The 21,753-nt window shown below is 53.8% G+C and overlaps 11 protein-coding genes across 11 annotated transcripts; 5 read left to right on the plus strand and 6 right to left on the minus strand.

Moving 5' to 3' along the window:
* Positions 1-127: 127 nt before the first annotated feature.
* On the plus strand, positions 128-789 carry J4E79_000767 (uncharacterized protein; the record flags this gene model as incomplete). The annotated part of the gene is made up of 4 exons (XM_049349682.1): positions 128-150; positions 212-441; positions 570-644; positions 695-789. 4 exons carry the CDS (start codon positions 128-130, stop codon positions 787-789), a joined length of 423 nt encoding a protein of 140 aa, XP_049216469.1.
* Positions 790-1,704: 915 nt separating this feature from the next.
* J4E79_000768 (uncharacterized protein) lies at positions 1,705-2,940 on the plus strand (the record flags this gene model as incomplete). Its single annotated transcript, XM_049349683.1, has 2 exons — positions 1,705-2,384; positions 2,433-2,940. The coding sequence occupies 2 exons, from the start codon at positions 1,705-1,707 to the stop codon at positions 2,938-2,940; spliced, it is 1,188 nt and encodes a 395-aa protein (XP_049216470.1).
* Positions 2,941-3,483: 543 nt separating this feature from the next.
* J4E79_000769 (uncharacterized protein) lies at positions 3,484-5,705 on the minus strand (the record flags this gene model as incomplete). The annotated part of the gene is made up of 2 exons (XM_049349684.1): positions 3,484-4,634; positions 4,691-5,705. The coding sequence occupies 2 exons, from the start codon at positions 5,703-5,705 to the stop codon at positions 3,484-3,486; spliced, it is 2,166 nt and encodes a 721-aa protein (XP_049216471.1).
* A 584-nt stretch (positions 5,706-6,289) lies between these two features.
* Positions 6,290-6,720, minus strand: J4E79_000770 (uncharacterized protein; the record flags this gene model as incomplete). The annotated part of the gene is made up of 2 exons (XM_049349685.1): positions 6,290-6,364; positions 6,415-6,720. The coding sequence occupies 2 exons, from the start codon at positions 6,718-6,720 to the stop codon at positions 6,290-6,292; spliced, it is 381 nt and encodes a 126-aa protein (XP_049216472.1).
* Positions 6,721-7,058: 338 nt separating this feature from the next.
* On the plus strand, positions 7,059-8,608 carry J4E79_000771 (uncharacterized protein; the record flags this gene model as incomplete). The annotated part of the gene is made up of 2 exons (XM_049349686.1): positions 7,059-7,475; positions 7,526-8,608. 2 exons carry the CDS (start codon positions 7,059-7,061, stop codon positions 8,606-8,608), a joined length of 1,500 nt encoding a protein of 499 aa, XP_049216473.1.
* Positions 8,609-8,888: 280 nt separating this feature from the next.
* J4E79_000772 (uncharacterized protein) lies at positions 8,889-10,656 on the minus strand (the record flags this gene model as incomplete). The annotated part of the gene is made up of 4 exons (XM_049349687.1): positions 8,889-9,383; positions 9,440-9,961; positions 10,014-10,519; positions 10,575-10,656. 4 exons carry the CDS (start codon positions 10,654-10,656, stop codon positions 8,889-8,891), a joined length of 1,605 nt encoding a protein of 534 aa, XP_049216474.1.
* An 824-nt stretch (positions 10,657-11,480) lies between these two features.
* On the minus strand, positions 11,481-14,480 carry J4E79_000773 (uncharacterized protein; the record flags this gene model as incomplete). Its single annotated transcript, XM_049349688.1, has 4 exons — positions 11,481-12,954; positions 13,066-14,034; positions 14,085-14,139; positions 14,348-14,480. 4 exons carry the CDS (start codon positions 14,478-14,480, stop codon positions 11,481-11,483), a joined length of 2,631 nt encoding a protein of 876 aa, XP_049216475.1.
* Positions 14,481-14,887: 407 nt separating this feature from the next.
* J4E79_000774 (uncharacterized protein) lies at positions 14,888-15,748 on the plus strand (the record flags this gene model as incomplete). Its single annotated transcript, XM_049349689.1, has 1 exon — positions 14,888-15,748. One exon carries the CDS (start codon positions 14,888-14,890, stop codon positions 15,746-15,748), a length of 861 nt encoding a protein of 286 aa, XP_049216476.1.
* Positions 15,749-16,007: 259 nt separating this feature from the next.
* J4E79_000775 (uncharacterized protein) lies at positions 16,008-17,909 on the minus strand (the record flags this gene model as incomplete). Its single annotated transcript, XM_049349690.1, has 3 exons — positions 16,008-17,196; positions 17,251-17,649; positions 17,698-17,909. 3 exons carry the CDS (start codon positions 17,907-17,909, stop codon positions 16,008-16,010), a joined length of 1,800 nt encoding a protein of 599 aa, XP_049216477.1.
* Positions 17,910-18,413: 504 nt separating this feature from the next.
* Positions 18,414-18,974, minus strand: J4E79_000776 (uncharacterized protein; the record flags this gene model as incomplete). The annotated part of the gene is made up of 1 exon (XM_049349691.1): positions 18,414-18,974. The coding sequence occupies one exon, from the start codon at positions 18,972-18,974 to the stop codon at positions 18,414-18,416; it is 561 nt and encodes a 186-aa protein (XP_049216478.1).
* A 769-nt stretch (positions 18,975-19,743) lies between these two features.
* Positions 19,744-20,967, plus strand: J4E79_000777 (uncharacterized protein; the record flags this gene model as incomplete). Its single annotated transcript, XM_049349692.1, has 1 exon — positions 19,744-20,967. The coding sequence occupies one exon, from the start codon at positions 19,744-19,746 to the stop codon at positions 20,965-20,967; it is 1,224 nt and encodes a 407-aa protein (XP_049216479.1).
* Between the last annotated feature and the right edge of the window lie 786 nt (positions 20,968-21,753).

The raw sequence follows: 21,753 nt of genomic DNA on the forward strand, positions 1-21,753 counted from the left end.
GCGCCCATTGGTTTAGACGTTGCAGCACAGACGCAGTTCGCGCGCTGCATGAGCGATTGGAGAGCTTCCACCATTTTATATCTTGACCCGACCCCTCCTCACATCCCACCGTTGCTCCATACCGAACATGAGTGGCCCGGGAGAAAATCGGTACGTCTGAGCAATGCGCACGCGAAGCTGCGGGAGCCTAAGATACTGACAACTGCGACAGCTGGCGGCGGCAGGGTCAAGCCAACCGCAACTCCAACTCGGGCGCAAACACCCCCACCAAGGACAATGCAGGCCGGCAGCAGGCCATGCCAGCGCCCACGGGGAACGTATGGGGAGCCAAGCAGGGGAAAGGACCAGGCCCTGCGGCTGCACCAGCTCAAGCGCAGCCCGACCAGCACGTACCTGTGAAGGAGTTCAATGCGAACGAGGTCAGGGACTTCCTCAAGAAGAGTACGTCTATGGCATTGCTGGAACACGATATGGCATGAGCTAATCGATTGCAGAATACCTTGAGAGCACAGCCAGTATGAACCTCTCCATCACCCGCGCGCATGTCTAGAGGACTAATATGCATTCAGACCAACCCTCGGTATACCACAAGGTCCCCGGCGACTCTGTTTCGACCCGAAGCACCGGCGCATGGGGCAAAGGAGGTAAGGCGTCATCGAACCACCACCGAGGCTGGCATACTGACAGAGACCAGGCACCATGACACACCTCATGCCGACCGGCCAGGACTTCTTCACACAGCTGAAGAAGCAGATCGCCAGTCTCGAGCAGACCAAACCCGCGCAATAATCGCATACACACCCGATATCCATTTCAGCGGCATTATGAGGGCATTACAGGAGTTCTGTGGGCATTGAATTGCATGGGTGCTATATGGCAGTACCTATAGCGGCATGAGTAAGGTCGTGTTCAGGCGTCTTGGAGTTTGTGAGCGTGTTTCGGCCCAGCTTAGGATGATCGCACGCGATACCCATCTTGAAAGTGTTTGGGGTTGAGGTTACACAGCATTGGAGAGCGTTCGGATGCAAAAGGTCGTATTGTCTGTCATGTGTCTGAGTCAAAACGTGCTATCAGCTATGAAGAACCCACGGTCGTTACTATATCAGACACAACTGCTGCGTACTAGTAAATGAGTGAAATACGAGCCTCATCGTATCAAGGTGACCTGCTACCAGGATACCCATACCCCTTTCACTCGTGCAAAGAAGGGTCCACAAGCCTTTGCGCAAGCCACTAATTCCAAACACACGGCAAGCGTCAACAAACACCAGGCTCGACGGCTGGACAGCAACCGAGGCTCCATCGTTGTTATTTCGCACGCCTTGACTGCACGCGCTCTATCGCTAAGCGGCACAAGCCACTTATCATCACGCATAGCACTTGGTACCTGAGGCGCATCTCCGCAGCCACAGCCAAGGCCGCACCATCGCTGAAGGTCTGAGGCCGTCAAGACGCCGATACCCCGCCACAGGACCTCCTATCCCAGCGCAATTACATAGACTTTTGGCGGCTTGTTAGGGCAGAGCCGCGTCGTGCAGGTGCTGCGAGGCTGACGCGCAGTGCGCGCCCTGGATCACGGTTCACTCCCGCGTAGATCTCCGACTGGGGACTCCTAATGCGGTCCGCCTTTGTTCATTTCCGCGACTTCACGAGCCTTCGACGTGTTCGGAACACCGGCGACTATCGCAATACCACGACAACGCCATGTCGTCCCCTCCCAGCACTCCCACCCAGCGGCCTGCATCTTCGCACCGCCGACACCCCTCCAGTCTAGACATGTCACACAACACCTCGTCGAGACGGCAGTCCTTCACCCGCCGCAACTCTGGCTACTCGCCCATAACGCCGCGCTCATCGCACGAATTCGAACACAGCCCCGCGCACCAATTCGACGGCGGAGGAGACGGCAATGGCTTGGGCAACTTGGCCGACGAGCTCGGCGAGATGTACGACGATGATGACGAGGGCATGGAGGGCGAATACGGCGAGGAACTGGACGAAGCACAGGACGAGAACATCGGCACGGCTGTAGAGCACGACGGCTCTTATGGAGTCGACAGCGCAGCTAGTCTCAACGGTGTACGGGATAGTGGGGTTGCCATGCAGGACTCGTCTCCGGCGCGCCTCAGTCCAGGATCGGCCGTTAAGACGAAAAAGCACACAAGGCAACGGTCGCTGTACGATGGCTCCGACTACGGTGACGACTCTGACCTGGAAAATGAGGGCATCTCGCCCGCGCTCGACGCGCGGATGGCGGCTATTGAGAGTCTGGCACGGAGAGGCATGGAGGAGAACGGGAGCGCGTCGGACGAGGTGGTGAAGAGAGTCACACAACAACTCCGAGATCTTGGCAGCCAGATTGCTATGGAGAACGGAGCGACGAGGTATGCTTTCATTTGCAGGCATATCGAGTCATTGCTAACAAAATCCAGACTGAAGACTGCCCATGAGGCTCTGACAACGCATCTGACACACCAATCGCGTACCCTCACGTCCATCGCCGTATCCTTCTCAGGCCCCTTCGCCATCCTTCCCGACCCGGAAGACATCGACGAACTACTCCCCATCATACAGACCACACTGGAGCTGCTACCCCACCCTTCCGCCGATCCGCTCGTTGCCATCTCCCACCTTACCCACTCGAGCCGCGAACTCATCCAACACCTCTCAAACGTCAGCGATACCCTACACATGTCACGGCAAACAACCGCAAATGCAGCCAGAAGGCTCAAAGTCAGCAAAGAACAATTGCAGGACTGGAAACGCGACAACGAGAAGACGCAAGAGGGACAGGAATATATTGAGCATGGGGACTGGGACCGACGACTCAAAGAGAGGGAGGCGAAACGGGCATGTGCGAATGTGCTGGACGGCTTTGAGGATGTCTGTGGGCAGTGGAGGAAGAGACTCTGCGAGGGTCTGGGCGTCGCGAGTGCGTAGATCTACCCTGCGTGTCTCTCTGGGCTGTTCTACCTCAGCGAGTCTTTTGCAGGGCTCTCGACTGACCCAGTACAGGCGCGGATGTCCCGGACGAGGACGCATATATTCGCCCTTCTTGGCATCCTTGCTCCGCCAGCACAGCGCCGGAACCGCCGGCAGAGTCAGACTGGTCCGACTGCACTCCAGTGAAGGCAGCGCCCAAGAAGCTGACTCAACAAACCAGCACAGACTCGATGTTTCCAAACTCTTCGGATGAGATGCATTGATCACCACTTCTTTTTCCTATGTTGTATTTGTTGCATTGATATGGCATGGCAGTAAGGTGTTTTTGGCGGCGGCAACTGATAGATGGAGAACCTGGTAATACCCCATTTATATCTATAGCTTCAGGACAAGCGCTTGTCTCATTTGTAGGAGTTGGGGGCCTTTTGATAGATGAAGAATGAAAGGCATTACAGTATTGCAGGTGGGGAGACGCTTTTGGAAGTTGTTGTTCGGATATGGCTAACTAGGAGATGTGCTGATAGTTACAGACGATACAGCTCATGCTAGCTTCCGGATCGAGCTCACGTCGCTTACTCCGGTACCTTCGACTACCTTCGCTTCGATGACCTCGTACACAGGCACCTCCTTGAGTCTCTCGACAATGTGATGCAGCGTTGGCAGCGCCTTCCAGTCTAGAGCATCGAAAGAGATCTCAGCCGAACTCGCCTTCAACGTCCGCTCGACCTTCTTCTCCACCGTCTTCGCATCCTCCTCACCCGGCAGAAAAGCGGTGTATTCCACATCCGCCTGCCCGCGCTCCTTGCTACCCATGTTACCAGTAGCCGGTACATACTTGTGCAACAAAAGGCCCTCGTCATTCGGAAGAGGAGGAGAGAGTCTTGGCGCCTCACCATTCGTTGCAGAATGTTCCTGCAGTCCGGACAGTGACATGCTGCAGAACTTGGATGACATCCAGCCTGCGTCTAGCGTCCATTTGCCGCCGTCACTCTTCACATCGAGCTCGGCGAAGAGCTTGGGGAAGCCTAGCTCCTCCCTTCCACTCAGTATGGGATCAGCCAGGTTCTCGAAGAGGACAGGCAGGTATGTGCCCGTCACCGTCTCGCCATCCGCTTTCGTGTGCTGGATACCGTGGATGTACAGCCCGAAATGACTGTATCCCCTGCCACCAAGCCACTCGAGATTGTCTAGCTGCGTCACCGCAAAACTCGCATAGCAAGCCGTATCGGCAGCCGCAAACTTCAACTTCTCTGTCGGCAACAGGTTCTCCAACACAGTCCTGCTCGTTTTAAATTTGATACTAGCAGTCTTGAACGTAGCCTTCGACCCATCTCTCGGCCGACCAGCGAAGTCTTGTCTCGGGCCTGGCATCGGACCAAAGGCCGTAGGCATTCGCCAGAACAGGCCTTTCTTGTTCTCCCACTCCCACTTGCGGAGCATTTGGCTAGAGTAGTCCCATTCGTCGTGGCCGAAGTTGTAGTTTGTGAACTTGTGGGGGTCGACTGGTGGGCCGCTGCCGAGATCCTTGCCTGCTACGCGGGAGTACTCTTGGATGGTGGAGGCGCGCTCGTATCTGCATTTTTCGTAGAGCTTGAGGCGTGCGGGAATGGAGTCGAGGGGTGTGCCTAGGGGGAGCATGACGGCGAGGGAGGCGGCATCTTCGATGGCTTGGCCTGCGCCTTGTCCTTGATCTGGGATGTGGTCAGCTTGGTTCTCGTTACTATGATGAAGCGAGGACTGAACTTACGAGGTGTGAATGGATGTGCAGCGTCGCCAATAAGCACAAGCTTCTCATCTGTCCAGGTCGGCAGTTGGTCCATGTCCAGCAACTCCCACACCTTCAACGTCTCCTCGTCCGCCATACCCAGCAACTTGAGAATCGCAGGCTCAAAGTCCTTGTACACATCCAACATCTTGTTCAGATTGCCCTGGTTCTGCCAGTCGCTACTCCCAGGCTCTTTCGGATCAATCTGACTCTCAGATGTCGGATGAATACAAACAAAGTTCAACAGTGTGTTGTTGGACGTCGGGTACACAACCACTCTGCGATCCCGCGCAAAGATCATAATGAGATGGCCCTCCTTCTCAGCAAACTTGCGCGTCATCTCATCATCCAGCGCCCGCTGTCTGGGGATCAGGAAACGGAACGCACTCTTCCCACTTCCAAACGTCTTGATGTTCTCCGCGCCAGGAATCCGGGGTCGAGTCTTGGAATGCACGCCATCTGCGCCAACAACAACGTCGCTCTGGATCTTCTCCCCATCTTCTAGCACAACAACACCCGCCTTAGCATCAACATCCACAACCTTCGCCCTCAATCTAAGAACAGCCGGCTTCCCCTCCCCCTCTTCACACGTAGCCAATCTCTTCAGCTCACTGTGCAGACTCACGCGATGCCCAAGCTGCCAGGGATGCTGCCACCTCGCCGCGTCGTGCTCGAGCGGCACGGTAAAGAGTTCCTTGCCATTCGGCAGCATCTGCGTCATCAGACGACATGCTACCGCGCCTTGGGCTTCTGGGACCATGCCCATGCGGCGGAGGAGACCGTTGGCGTTGGGTGCTAGGTGCACGGCTGCACCGAGTTCGTTGGCGAAACGGGAGGCTTCGAGGAGGGTTACTGTGTGCCCGCGTTGACGCAGGAAGATGGCTGCGCTGAGCCCGCCGATGCCAGCGCCGCATATTGTTATCTTGAGGGGTCGTAAGGATGGGGTTGTATGCCCGTTGATACCGTTGGTACCGTTGGTACCGTTCGTAAAGTCCATGATGGGTGTGTATGAGAGAAGCGTTGCAAGAAGCTTGAAGTTGCAACAGCACAGTATGAGAAGAGAGCAAAGAGTACGTCTCAAGCCCCAGAAGAAAGTTGTCTAGATAGCTCTGCCAACTAGATCCCTTCTACTTCTGCCGGTTCACAAATCGTGTTTGCCTTGATGATCGGTTCAAAATGGGGATGGGCCCTCCACTTCCCGGCGCTGTGGGTGGGCATACGGGTTAGTATGGGTGGGTTGGTTGTAGACTGATGCAGGGCACTGCGAAGGCGCCTCTCGGAGTCCGAAGGTGATTACTATCGGCGGAGTAAGTGTCAGGCTAAATGCGATGTGGGTGGTGGTTGGTGGCGCATGCTGACTGAGCCGAGGATGCGCGTATGTGGTGTTCGCTGCATGTATGTCATGAGGGACGCCTGAACGAGATCGACATGCGCGTTGGGTGATATACTTTGGAATGAATCATAGAGCACTGCAAACATGATCGTGATGCTTCACAATAGATTGCAGCAGTATCATGGATGTAGAAAAGAATTGAGAATTGCGAGCGCCGTAAAAATGTTGGTCTATGTACACCTTGTCCCTCACCACTCCCCACCAATCTTGTATCCAACATTCCAGAATCGCCCCACGGTATTCCGCCACGCTTTGGACATTGTCTGTGTGAATATCAGCATGCATGCCCTCCTAATCAAGCTCACATACTCACAGATTCCAAAAACACGCCTGTGAACATAACTCCAACAAACGCCTGCTCAATGCCGTTCAAATAGACTCTGCGCTCGCTTTGGTCGAGTTCTTGGTTGATCGGCCGGTACGCAGGCACACGGCGATGTTCCGTCGGCCAGTCGCTAGGGTTCTGCTGCGATTGCGTTGACGACGTATTCGGTGCGGGATGCGCATTAAGGCTTGTGTCGAGTCCTTCACTTTGTTCTCCGCTGTGATGGAGATCGTAGTCTGCGAGGGTGGCCTCGAGGTTGTAGTGGATCGGGTTGGCGGTGGTTGTTACAGACATGTTGACAGCGGGAGTGGCCTTGATGGGAAAAAGTTGGACGTCGTCTATGGTATCAATCAACAATATTACTACCCCGAGCGACGTGAGATGGAAGTACGCGTCCCTCGCGGTCCGAAAGTTGGAGACACGCGGAGAAGCTGGGGCAGGGGTCGCAATCGTCGGAATGTGGGGGGGTTCATCGCGCCCGCGTACTGTCGGCAGCATTGCCGGCGCAAATGGGCTGACTGCCGTGTCAGAATATCCGTACACCTCCTAGAGCTTACATTACATATCGCAGTCTGGAGGACATTTCTTCTGGAAAATCTTTGTTGTTGTTCAGTCTGTTCCTGCCATTCGTAATGTCGTCGCCCATCACCCCCGAAGTTGCGCTGGCCAACCTGCAGGCGACTGCGCTTACTGCCCGCTGCCACAACGCTCTCTTCCGCCTCAAACAACTCAAATCGCTGCACGATGTGTTGCGCAACAACAGCAATGCAATCGCAGATGCGCTGAAGCAAGATACTCATGTGTCGGATGAAGAGGCGATCACCGAGGTTGCGCTTGCTCTCGATGTGGTCAGGGAGCACTATGGCTCGATTGATGCGGCCAAAGAGCTGGAAGCCGAGTACAGAATCACCAATGGCAAAGATGCTAGTGATAAGAGAGAACCTTGGGGTGTTGCGTATATCGAGCCTCAAAGAAGTCACACGCCATTCTTTTCGGTCATTGCACCTTTGAGCGCTGGTCTCGCAACCGGCAGCTGTATAGCACTGAAGGTCAGTTTTCTGCAGCCTTCAATCCAGAACGTCATCTAATAATATTGCAGCTCGAAAACAACCTTCGCGCACTTCCTTCCCTACTCCGAAAACTGCTTACCGAAGCTCTCGAATCAGATACCTTTGCTGTCATCTCCTCCGACCCTCCCTCAGACTCACTATCAGCCTGTCTACAAGTATTCCAAGAGACACAAGTCAGCTCGCCAACATACACACAACTCGTATCACCACGAAACAAAGTTGTCGCAATTGTAGACCGCACAGCAGATCTCGCATCAGCAGCCGAGCAACTAGTAACAGCACGCTTCGCATTCGGAGGAACATCACCATATGCACCCGACATCGTCCTCGTCAACGAGTTTATCAAGAAAGAGTTCCTAGAGCACGTTCTTCGACACGCTCTTCCCTTCCTGGCTGGATCTAGTGGCGTGTCAAACGGCTCAACGCACGCGAGAGAGCACAAGAAGTCTTCCCGTGTGGCAGAAACCTTCCAAGCACTCACAGACAGCAAGTCCTGGAAGCTAAACACCATAACACAAGGCGACAACGGCGCCGTCGTCGAGCTCACCAACCTCTCCTCCCTACCATCCAAGTCCCCACAGCCCGTCTTCTGCGTCTCAGCAATAACATCTTTGGAACATGCCATCAGCCTCGTCGAGGACGACCTAGACCCCCAACAGAGTCTGCTAGCTGCATACCACTTCGGCACTCCGTCTACGGGAAAGTACCTCTCACAGTTCGTCAACGCCGACGCGTCGTTCACGAACAACATCCCCTTCCGTCTGTTCCTCGGTCCGGCTGCTCCATCTTTCCAGCCCGTCGATGTAGAGAAGCGGTACACAGCTCAGCACTTCACTCGTATCTCGCCTGCGTATATCGCAGCACCTGCCTCGCAAGCGACAATGTCAAAGGTTCTGTCGGGTAAGGACTCGAAGAAGGCCGCGGCAGAGCTGCTTAGCAAAGCGACACAGGAGATTAAGGAGAAGAAGCGCGCTGAGTCAATCGCTATTGGGTACTTTGAGCAGGGTATCTTCATTGGGTTGGGTGTCTATGGTATTCCTATTCTGACATGTATTGGCTCGGCTCTTTTCTTTGGTGTGCGGGCGGGCTTGAGGAGGTGGGCGTTTGTTTGAGTTTGAGGTGTAATATAGATTGAATGGTATTGCGCATTCTTACAGAGAGCTAGGTTTTTGTGCTGCGTGATTGTCGTGACGCGCTAATCATGAAGATGGCAGCGCGATGCTCGCTGGTCATCAAGAACACGGGCGGCAGATTTAGGAGAAAGAGCTAGAATCACGGTGCACTTGGACACCACGAGGAAACCAGAGAAAACACGCTCAATGAAGACGTTAATCCGAGATTGAGCACTAACGGAGCTACTCAGCAATATTTACCCCAGGTCCGCATCTCTCACTACAAACCCGCGCCCTCGGGAACCCACTTAGCAGTCCAAATCCTCAACCGCTTCCCCCAGATCAACATGGGAATCGTCAACAACCCAAACACACCCATCAACATACCGAAGATACCAAACGGCTCCGCAGCACCCTGATGCGTAACCCACTCGCCCACAAAGAACGTCCACGCAAAACTAATGATAGCCCGCACACACGTTACAGCAACGAAGCAGTCTCCAGCAAGCACCCCGTAGGATTCAATCAAGTAGTTGAAGCCAACAGAGGGCGCTTGCATGAGCCCGAGAGCGACAAGTCCGAAACCGAATTGGAGACCAACCCACCCGGTAGGCGAGGGGTTCTGCGCTACGAAACCGAAGATAAGAGCGCCGATTGTGGCGAGGGCGAGTGCGGGTAGTGCGGTGACGAGACGGGATTCAGGTTCTGAGAAGCCGTGGAGGTCTTTCTTTGCGAGGCGCTTGGTTGCGAAGTCGGCGATGAGGTAGGTGTAGACCTGGAGGTAATGTATTAGTAAACGCTAACCCTGATGGTAGGGTTGTAGGGGCTTACGCATCCGAGAAGAGCGCCAAAGATACCGCCGATGTTGATGAGTCCGACGTTCTTTCCCCATAGATAAGGCGGCGCGGCAACGAGTTGAGGTCCCACACTCGACATGGTGACGATGAGACCGACAAGTCCGGCGTACCACCCTGATACTAGCCACACACCTGGTAGTCTGAGGGTCTTGTACGGAGCGAGGAAGTTTTGCACGAGACCGGGGCGGTAGGACCAGAGTCGAAGAGACTTAGCGTATGAGTAAGACGGGTAAGAAGACGGGGAAGCGGCATCTGCGACGACGACTCTCTCTTTGGTCTCAACGGTTTGCTTATCGGGGTCGTCGGAGAAGGTGACGGTGGTGGATTTGCGGTCGTAGAGGGTTTCGGCTTGGAAGAAGAGACATAGGACGAATGTGATGGCGGAAAGGAGCACGTTCATCCAGTGGAGCCAGGAAAGGCCCATGTCGGCGACAATGTAGCCACCAGCGACTGCGCCTACAAGGGAGCCGAAGGACAACATGACCGTGTATATGGCCTGTGGACTTTCTGTTAGTGCCAGTTTACTCCTGGTATTTGGGAAGACTTACCAAAGCACGTCCACGCTGATGCACAAAGAATATCTCACCAACAACATCCGGGCTCACAGCATCAGCCGGCCCACCCCCGATACCCATGAAGATCCTCGCAGCCACCAGGCTGTTGAAGCTAGTCGCAAGACCAGCCCACATACTCGAGAAAATCAGGAGCAACAAGCTGCCCAGAACAACCGGGCGGCGACCAAAGGTGTTCGCCAGCGGTACCCACCACAAGTTCGACGCGCCCAGCATGAGAATGTTGCACGCGATGAAGTACGTCAACTGCGAGAACGTCTTCGGCGGAAAGCCAAACACGCCCGTGGACGCGTAGATGGGCAATGCACTCGAGATGGAGGCACTGGTGAAGTTTACCACGAATGGATGTATTGACATGACGGCCAGAACTGCGAGCTTGCGCCACATAGGCAGGTTGAGAGGATCCGCTGGGTCGGCGGATGGCTGAGGCACGAGACGGATTTCATCGTGATTTGTTTGCGACGCTGTCCATTCGAGATGTTCTGATGGTAGCTTCATTAGCAAGAAAGACGTTCAGGGGAGTTGGTGATATCTTACCGACGAGCGTTGCAGTTCCTGGCGGTCGGGCATTCTTCACCTCCTCTTTCGATATGCTGAACGCCTGCTTTAGGGAAGTCATCGCGATGAATTAGTAACAATCCGATGAATCAAAAAGTAAGCCCGAGAGTCACGGAAATGATTATGCGATGCCAACGATATCCAACAACAGTGGTGTTTGCGGCCATAGTCCTCCAATCTAAATAGACCGCACGGTCGAACCGTTGAACAACACGCCTTTGCAAGGCACGTCGGTGTGTTACGCCTGGCATCTCGCCGTCGACAAATCAGACAGGCTTCATAGCGCCTCACAACACTCTCATTGGACGCTTGGACTCCGTCGCATCCCCAGTCTGGGGTAACTCGGAATGTGGAGGCGACCAAGACCATCTGGATACGGCCAAGATTTGCGGGGTTTGCATCTGGAGAAAGCTAGTTGCAGCGGATTGTGCAAGGGAGAAGCTAACATGACGGCGCGAGATCGAGTTTGGAATCCTTGGATCTGACCTTTTCCGGCTGTGCGGTGGAAGGATGCAGCGAGATGCATTGGCATGTGGAGAACGGGTGGGGAACGTGCGCGGCTTTGCTGCATGTGTACTGTGACAGTATTGCCTTGGCGTGATGAGCAAGCATGGGGCATTTACGTGCGTTAGAACCATCCAGAGCGCTGGGCTCAAGGTCGGCACCAAGGATTGATGGTCTTGATCGCTATTCACAGGCTTGGAGCGGGAGTCGTCCATTCGCATGGGCTGGCTCTCGGGCGTTGAATTAAACCGAACATCTCATAAATGAGATGTGACTATTACCAAACGTTGATGAAGTATAGCAATGCGCCGGCGCTTCATGAAATCCTACATATAGTCGTACATGCGCGAGTCCAAATTACCATCATTCATGCTGACTCGTTCATTTGATGGCAGATCGCAGGCCTTCCAGCAATTGCACCAAGTTGCCGACCAGCGGCGGAGAGGGTTCTGACGCGTCATGATGCGCTCGAAGCAGTTGCGTCAAACCGTCCATGACTCCACAAACATCGCTCAAGTGCGTAGGATGTTGTGATCCGGAGTTCTTGATCGCCGGTATACCGCGATCCAGAGTGATGAATTTGCGGGCGCTCAACGAGTCGTCCCCGTTGAGCACAACAGCCGTATCAATCTGTTCCGTTGTTACAGATCGTCTGAGAAAGCCGTAGACCCATAGTATGAGCCCCGCATGATACACAGCAATGGCGTTGAAGTTACTAAGCAGAGCTTTTGGTAGCACCTCAGCGGCGCGCAAGATCTGACCAGCATGCCACAGTGCTTGACGCGCTGAGGGAGTCTTTGCCCAGTCTCGAAGGCCGGGGTACGCGCTGCGTGCTTCTTCTTGCCCTTCGATACCCGCGAAGAGCTGAATGTCATCGAGAGGTGCGTTGAGATGAACTAGCAACATCTCCAGTGTTATCTCAACGCTCTTTGTCATGGGAGGTGTGCTGAGCCTGAAATCTTCCAGCTGCTTTGTGAGCTCTTGGTAGCGCGACGACAGAATGAGGCTGTTCGTTGACAGCGACTGTGACCTAGATGTCAAGGCACACATCTGACGATATTCCCATATTGGACCCCACATCAGGTACAGATAAGTCGAATTGGCATAGTCGTGTTGAGTGAGGTGCTCCAGATCAAGTAGGCATTCGGTCGCTGATGGTCGCTTCGCAGTTGCCGATGCGTCATTCAGATACGCCATTTTCCAGTTCGCAGCGGATTTGGCCTGCCATAATGAGCTCGGACTCGGCAAGGGTAATTGCATCTCCGCGTAGGAAAGCAGTGGTGGCTTAAGCAATGCCATCGACGACTGCCGATCGAACTCGAAGGCGCGATGAACCAAGCGAAGAAAGGACTCTTGGTTAACCCAACCCAGCCATTTGTCTTCCAAAACAGAGCCCTGGTCGTCAGGGGACGGACTGATCTCTTTCCAAGTCGAACGACGAAAGCGACCACCACGGCGAAGCATCGTCATCAGCGGCTGGAGAAAGCTCTCTGCAATCTCCATCTTCCGGCTGATGCCACTCCACATGCCAACTTTGAGTTGCAGCAGGAACGTCTGCAAGTGCTGAAGATCCCTGATAGCTGTGTTGTCCTCTTCGAATGATTTGGACTGCCCTAATCTGGAAGCCTCATGCAGAGCGTAGCCCAGCTTTCGCAAAGATATGTCAGGAAGAGTGGCCGCTCCAGCAGACACGACAGAAGCAAGCAACTCCGGGTTCAACTTCGAGGGTGAAAAAGTAGGAAGGTGAAACCACGTTGGCGCGTCTATCGATGGCGATGAGAGGAAATACTGGATCAGACCGTCCAGTAGTTCCATACTAGGAAATGCCGATGCAATACGTTTGACGTTCTCTCGGCTACAGGTGTCGAGAACCAAAGCCATCAACCGATCGCGGCTGGCACGTGGTAGTCTAGAAGTAACGTCAGTATAGATCTATCGTACGCCATAATCGCGGAGCTAAACATACTTCTCTGCCACGACGCGGCGGTGTGTGAAGTTTGAGCGTCTATAACCGTCCTTCTCTGTGTCCGGGACAGCCAGGTTGACTTGTTCCGCAGTGGGGTTCCTGGAACGTTGTGGAAGATAACGCCAGATGCTCTGCTTGAATGCTTCCGCCCTCACAGGAGCCGTATCAGTCTCGGGTACGGGTTGCTCAGCGCCATGGGCGTCCGTGGATGGTGTATCAGCAGCGAACGGAACCTGGAAGTTGTATTGATCAAGGAGACCGAGATCAAGGTCGGTCAAGCCAACATCTAGATCGAAACTGAGGTCCATGATACCCCGGGGAGTTGCCTGGCCGGACAGGAACGCTTCAAATGGGGGCATGCTGCGGAAATAGTCTGGCAAGAAGGGATTGTGCCCTGGCGTATTGTCAAAGTGCGCAATCGAGTTATCGAAGAAGGGCATAGATGCGCTCGGGTCTTCGTAGTTCTGGTTCATCGCGACAAGGCCGCCGCCGTTGTTGGGCGGTGGTGGCTGCATGTCGCCCATACCTGCTGTCCTTGTCTCGAGATCGCTAGACGCTACGGAGTGTCGGTGCATTGTATTCGCGTCGGTAACGACTAGGGTCGCGTGGTTGTGAAATGGTTCTGGAGTCTCTGAGGTCGTAGATGCAGATGTGTTGACGCTGCCGCCGTGAGCCGGCAGCGATGAGGGGTAATCGAAGCCATTCGACAAATCGAGAAGATCCTGCGCCGCATGAACTGCATCAATCTCATGTATGTCGTTTTCGTCTGTAACCGGGACTTCAGGTACCCGGCAGGGTATCTTCTTCTTCTTGCATCGACTGCATGGCTTCTCGTCTTCGCAGCGGAGATGGCTTTGGGAGCAAGCTTCGCAGGCCTGAACGACTCTGGTATCGCGAGCGATCTCGCGCTTTTGTCGCTTGCTTGCAGGCTCTGTGTCGTGATTTGTTACGTGTCTTTTGAGTAGATCTCTGTAATGTGTCAGCGGAGTTTAACTTTTTGCATGCAATAAAGCACTCACATTCGCGCAAAGCCTTTAGAACACACGGGGCAGATGTAAGGCTTAGATTTTGTATCTGTGGGTGCTGGATTAGCATGGCGAATGGGACAATATGAACATCAAATGCGAACAAGATGCTCAAGACGCGAAAAAGCAGTTCTTTCGGCGCGAGTCAACAACGCGAACGCGTCTGACGCCATTATGACGGCCAACTAGCTTCAATTGCAAGTAGTCAGGCACACGGCTGACGGACCACATTGTTCACTAATTCTAAAAGCACTTACGCGCCCTCACGTGCCTCGTAAGGTGATCCGCTCTCGTGAAGGACCGTTTGCAGGTGCTACACTGGAATAGGCGTGGTGGTTCGGCTTCTGCACTGGCTAGCTGGACATTTGCTGATGTCGGGGCAGTCTGCATGCTGAGGTGCTATCGGGTGGCTTCGAAGAACGATGGCATCGGGACGGAGGGACAGAGGAAAGTGGAGGGAAGCTGGAGATAAGGTTGTGGGTGGAGAGGAATGCGGAGATCGACAGGACACGGGCGTGCCTTCTTCCCCTCGGCTAGACGCTCGGCCTCTCCTCCAACCCTCCCCACATCACGACTTTTGCCGCCGTAAGCACCTGGGACTGCCTATACAGCGCTGATCATAATGGGTAAAGCTTCCAGTGAAGCCGCGTGTTGGACACGACGTTTGCCAATTTGGCCGTGTGATATCAATATCGCGACAAGTCCGCCACAACCTCGCGACACGGACATCTAACCTGATCATCTACTATCTTGGTCATCCCTTCCAACTCAGTCTACGGCTGAAACAACACACCGCAATGGCGCCACCCGTCCATTTCTTCTCCCATGGCTCAACAATGATGCTGGGCGAGGAATCCCAATCCGCCACCTACTGGAAAGCCTGCGGCGACGAAGCCCTCTCCCACGGCTTTAAAGGCGTGATTATGATGGGCGCGCATTGGGACGCCCGCGGCGTAAACCGCATCGACGTAGCCATGAACCCCAAGCCCATCAAATCACCCGTCGCATACGTCCACCCCCGCAAATACAAAGACTACGAGCTCGTCCCCGATCTCGAGAGCGGAAAGAAGTGCATAGCAGCGCTGCGAGAAAAGGGCATCGATGCGCGACCGAATGAGACCTTTGACTGGATCCACGACACGTACTTGATTCTCATTAGGATGTTTCCTGAGAAATGCCCTCCAACAACGATCATCAGTATGAACTCGCGATTCGACCCACATCTGCACGCGCGTGTGGGTAACATCTTGGCCAAGTTCCGCGACGAGGGCTACCTGATCATCGGGACGGGTGGCGCGGTACACAACCTGTACAGGAATCACTGGGCACAGATGTTGAGGTATTCGGACAACTTTGCCCAGCCTTACCCACCAGAGGCCCCGATGCTGGAGTTCCGCCAGAGTGTCGAAGACGTCTTTGTTCGCTGCTGCAGGAAGGATGCGAAGAAGGGTAGTCTGACTCGTGGTATTACAAGGTTGATGAAACATCCCATGTTCAGGGATGCGCATGCCACCGACGATCACTATATGGCGGCGTGCTTTGTGGCTGGGGTTGTTGACGGAAGCAAGAGGGATGGCGACGAGTGTGTGCTTGGGGCTGAGGATTGGGAGTTGGTGAACATGTGCAACAGCCAGTTTACTGTTGGAAGATGGGAGTAGAAATTTTGAGCACTATATATATATCCAATTCACTTCTTGTCGCATTATGACTATCACAACATTGTTACTCCCAACGAGTTTGCGATCTCACGTCCTTCTATAATGAAGACCCGAATCAACGCTGTTCTTAATCATTGGTGTTTCGCAATGGGTAGCTGTGACTACGCGACTTATGATGAATGTATGATACTGCCGTGATGGTATGGACAAGTTGATGTTGCAACACACGAATTTTCTTCTAGACTAAGTTTCTACTGATCTATTTAGGTGGCACAATCGGCAGAGTAACATAGTTCACAGCCTTCTCGCTAAAGTGCAAATGATTCCACCCCGCAAACTTCTCCTCACTCCTATCCTCAGGATGATTGTGTTGGAAGATACCACTACCTTGTGTATCACCGCTGCTGATCTCGAACACGATCTTGCCACCCTTCTCAACGATGACGTTGGTCGGCCAGACCTCCACATCCACGGCGTATACGTCGCCGGGTATGACGGGCTGGACATCTGTGCTGAAGTAGTCTCTCCATGGGAGGTACTCGCGGTGCTTCGGATGGTCTGGGTTGGTCTTGCGGAAGCTGACGCGCAGCCAGCCCTTGGCGAGGGGAATGGGGTCGCCTGCTGTGCCGGTGTAGTAGACTTCCTTGCCTTCGGGTGAGATGTAGCGTAGTGTGAGGAAGAGGTCGATGTCGGATGGCGTTACACCGTTGGAGTGCGCTGAGAGGGAGACGTTCAAGTGTGCGACAATATGTCCGGTAATCTCAGTCTCCTCCTCGAATGGCGCAGTGGTAAACTGGAGAAGCTTGGGGTTGTCGAGGGTGCCAAGCGCCTCGTACGACAGCTTCTGTGGCCTGTTGGTGATGGGCTGGACTTGCGTCAAAGTCTGGGACGGCGTAAGGTAGAACTTCGAATAACGTGTTCGTGCAATGGGCCACTCGTTCTCCGTTCGTCTCTCGTACACCTTTTCTTTCTCGGCGTCGTTGAAGCCAATGTCGCCTTTACGCAGGACCATGTCAACAGGAGGAAGCTTGCCCTTGACAGACCACCCAACTCTGTCATCGCCCTTGAGGAAAGCATCGAGGAAGCTTCGTTGTATCTCCACTTCCTCTTTGTAGTAGAATGGCAAGTCGTGCCTTCCCGTGATCATCCGTAGGTACTTGAACTCAGAACCGGCATGTGCGTAGCCTTCGATGTTTCCGCGGAGATGGAGCAGAATGCCACCCCAGTTGCCGACCGAGAGCAGCGGTACTTCGATGTCGCTCATGTCGTACTCTTTGCTTGCATAGTATAATTCGTCGCGGTACTTAAATGCGGCGGTATCGATCGTCTGGTCTTGTCGGTTCTTTGCGCGCACTTCTTCCGAAAGGTTACCGTCGACGGTGTCCGGTCCCCAGTTGCGCTCTGCACGACCTGGGCGACCATATTGGTTCGTAATGACCTGGCGATTCCTGGTAGAAGCCAGATTAGCATCCGAAATGCAGCAGATTGTGAGAGATACTCACCACCAGAAGTCGATGAACTTGTTGCTCAAAATACCTCCATGGCGGCATCGATCACGGTAGTAATCGCTCATGCCCTCCCAGGGAATAACCGCAGCCAGCCCCTTGGGCTTGCGCGCTGCCACACGCCACTGGGATCCGGCATAGTAGCTGATACCGAGCAGGCCGACCTTTCCAGAAGACCACGGCTGCTCAGCGGCCCACTCGACGACATCGAAGAAAGCCTCGCTTGTTCCGCGCGACATGGTGTCCAAGAAGCCTGGAGACTGGCCCAAGCCACGTTCGTCAGCGCGCACGATGATGTAGTCATGCTTCGTCCAGAAACCTGGGTCTGGCGTCTCCCATGCTGAGTGATCGGAGTGATGTTCGGGGTTGACTTCGGCGAACGACTTTCCGTGAAAGCTGGAGATGTTAGCTGCTGCACGACCGAGAACCTCCGTTTCGACTTACTCCTTGTAGTGGATATCCTTTCCATATGGTCCATACGTCACCAGCACAGGAAGCTTCGTGCCCTCCTTCGTGGACTTCGGCCGGTACACGTTGCATCGAATGATGCCTTTTGAGGATGTCTTCAGCGGCACTGCGACATTCTGCTCGTACATGTAGGGAAACGACGACTCGTCAATCGAGTAAGCATCTTTGATTTCTAGCTGGTCAGACATTTTGTGTAGCTGGTACTTGGGAAGGAGGAAACATACTTCATCCAGCATTTGGATATATACATCATATTGCGACGCGTAGTGGATGCTCGTGCCGACAACGCGCCGCTGGTAAGGTGCGGCGGCAGTGTTCGAGGGGCACGTTCGGAATGTGGAGGTGCCGCCTTCCAATTGGCGCGTTACCTAAGTTGACCTTCCACGATTACAGACACGCGAACAGGTGGAACACGCCTTCTTACAGACCCAACATCTGGCACCTGGTCTGAACTCGTACGAGCTTTTCATTTTTTGTTGCCTCGGGACAATTGATCAGCCGGCGTCAGCCGAGCTTTCGCTCCCTGTACTAACAATGCCATTTCAACTTGGGCCATAAAGGGCAGTCGTATGCCGCACTCACGATGTCAGGAAATTTAATTGAAGCTACATATGGCACAGCACGGCTCAGAGCAAGATGATGTATATGCGCGATGATGCGATGGCTTCATGTTTCTACAAGTAGTACTGCGACTACGACGATGCTGGAACACCCTGCATGTTTCCGTAGTCCTCCTTCAGGGCCTCACCACCGACCTCTACTGGTTTACATTCTTGTAGAACATACATCATGCGTCCCCAAGACGTGGTGCTGGTGTTTCTCCAAGCGTGCATCGTGCCCCTCTGGATCGCAACATCTCCCCTCTTCATCAACCTTGTCTCTCCCGAGTCCAGTACCAACTCCATCTCACCTTCCAGCACGACACCGTAGTCAAGGGAGACTGTGCGATGCATAGGTGAAAGATGACCGGGTGCTACGTCTACAAAGCGTAGCACTGTTCCTCCTCCAACGACCAGACCTGGAGATGACTCGAGGTAAGGCTTGTAAACCGCGAGGTCGGCGTCTTTGTTCAGATCGACGGGAAATCCCTTGGTAACGTATCCAAGCCGGAAGTCCGCATTGGGAATGTGGTCGACTTTGGCTTCTTCTGGGACTGCATCGGAGAATATGGCTTTCTTGGTGGTGGGATCGTGGGTTGTGATGAAGCGGTTGACCTTGGGAAGGTCATTGGCGATTTGGGGTTTGGAGGCCATCTTTGGAGGTGATCTGGGGGTATAGAGAGGTAACTGAGCGTCAAGATTATCTGATTGTAGTGTATGAATACAGACACTTCGCGTGATTTGAAAGAAGATCCAAGACCTGATGATCATAAACATCTCAAACGCGTCGCGCCGAACCCGTCTAGTGAACTCATATACAGGATCCCGATGTGGAGGGCAGAGACCCTGCATCCGCCATCTGCCGGCCTAGGCTCGGTATATCCCGTGCGGGGTTCTGCATAGCACACAAGCTTCCCCAACTGTTTTGAATAGAGTTGTTGGATGGGGATGTACGAAGATCTTTGATTTGGAGTCAGGTGTAAGCAAGCGATACAGACTGCCACTGCTTGGGAGCGAAGATGACGCGTGTCCTGCTTATCGATTGACCGACGCGCTTGCCCGCTTCCGTGCTAGACCGAACGCGTACGGCCGACGGTTGAAGGTTGTCCCGCGAAGTTTGGACTGGACGCGATCAATAGCTGCATCAACGTCAGCCGGATAACCATGGAACGCTCAGTCTCCACTCTCGACCATTGCCGTGTTCAGCTCCGGACATATTAGCTTACAGGAGTTGATGGGATGTGGAGGAGCTGTATCCGAGATGGTAATCCCCACCTACACAATGTCTCGCGAGCTTAGGTTCGGGTTAATGTTGGTAACTGTAGTCTGGAATCTGAGTATTGCGAGTTGGATATCGCGTATCGCTCTTTGCTAACAAGTCGACCGAAATCTTGACACCAGAATACCTAAAACTCACGACACAATGGCAGACGATTACGCTTCGCACTTCGGTGTCAGCAACATCCCATACGGTATCGCAAGCTCGTCGAAGCGCTCTGCACCACAGTGTACCACACGCATCGGTGACGAGGTCATCTTCCTCGCAGAGCTCGCGGAGCATGATTCCCTCAAAGCGATCTCAGCACCGCTATCCTCCATCTTCCGCGAATCCACGTTGAACACATTTGCTGCGCTGGGAAAAGACGTACAAAGTCAAGTACGCTTTGCGATACAAGAAGCATACAAGAGCAATTCACACGCCAATTTTTCAGAGAACATCAGCGATGTTACGCTCCATATGCCAATCAGTGTCGGAGACTTTACAGACTACAGCGCTTCCGCGAACCATGTTCTGAATGCGGGAGAAGCGGTGCAAGGAGTTCGTGCCTACCCACCTGCTTTCATGAAATACCCCGTGGGCTACGCAGGCCGGTCGAGTTCAATCACAGTCTCAGGGGCTTCCGTTACAAGACCTCTGGGTCAGTTCATCGAGGACTACACCGTTCCGGAGAAGAACATCATATTTGGCCCGTCACGGGGCTTGGACTACGAGATGGAGATTGCGGCAGTCATCGGCAAACCTGTTCAAGCTGGATCTTATCTAAACGCAAAGGACGCGGATGAGCATATCTTCGGACTAGTTCTGCTGAACGATTGGAGCGCGAGAGATATCCAAGGCTTAGAGATGAATCCGCTGGGGCCTTTCAACGGAAAGAATTTCATGACTTCAATCACCCCTTGGGTCGTTACGCTAGAAGCATTGAAGCCCCACGAGGTCCCGGCCCCGCCTCGCATGGAGCCTGTAGCTTCCTTCATGGACGATCCCAAGAGCATCAACTACAACATCCAGCTTGAAGGTCAGATCATCCGAAACGGTACTCAGACTACAACCTGCAAGGTTGGCTTCGAGACGATGTACTGGACCTTCAGGCATATGTTAGCGCACCACACTATCGGCGGCTGTGGACTCCGCACGGGAGATCTGGTAGCTAGCGGGACAGTGTCGGGCGAACAGGAACATGAGCATGGATGTTTGCTCGAACTGACTAAGAACGGCAAGGCTCCAAGCAAACTGAGCGATGGATCTGAGCTACGCTACCTCAATGATGGGGACGAGGTGCGCTACACAGGCGTTGTTGGAGATGGAAGCACTGGTGTCGGGTTTGGAGTATGTGTTGGCACAGTGAAGCCCGCCCGGAAGGTTTAAGAGCTTTCGGATGCAAGTAGGCTGAGCAATCGTGGTCTATCTTCTGGGTGGGTTGACCAGTGGTTGGGTAGCGCCCTAGTTAATAATTGGTCGGCAAGCGTGGTACAGATGCGAGTGGCTGCATACTACCACCAGAGAGATCATTGAATTCAAGCCTTCCAATGAATCTTCGGTCCTTTGGGCCTTGCACATTGGACCCTAAATATCTCTAGCCACACGAAGCCCAGCCTCGTGAGCTTTCTCGCACACAGCCCTTGAGTTTCAGCTTTCATCACACTCCTTGACGCCCTCAGATATTGCACCTTCAACTCTGCGTGAATTCTCCTCAACCCATTGCAGTCTCTCAACCATACGGAGGCCGGAAGAGACTGTTACACATGTGCTTCGCGCACAGCCTACCTAGGTAACCGTCTGCAGGGCTGAGCCAGCTTTGGACTCTGCGTAGACACAGCAACCACAACCATGGCAGAGTAAGTGCGATACAACCTTGCTCGAAGTGTTGCATGTTTACAATCAAGTCTTAACATATCATCCAGATTCTCTCAGACTTACCTGCCGGATCGACCATCGAAGCTCGCGTTCGGGAAACGTCTTTCTCACAAGTTCAAGCCAAAGAAAGGGAGACCCAAGCAGTCGATAACCGAGTCTTCTCCCGTCACGCCTAATGCCAGTCATCCTCAAGTTGCACTGCCAGTGTCTTGCGCGCGAGAACCACATATGGCTGACCACGTGCGCACGCGCCGGATTACGTCACAGCCCGCCCCACGATCGCTTCTGAAGACTCGT

The sequence above is a fragment of the Alternaria viburni genome (assembly GCF_023758015.1).
Source record: "Alternaria viburni strain BMP 2772 chromosome Unknown scaffold_1, whole genome shotgun sequence".
NCBI classification, from domain to species: Eukaryota; Fungi; Ascomycota; class Dothideomycetes; order Pleosporales; family Pleosporaceae; genus Alternaria; species Alternaria viburni.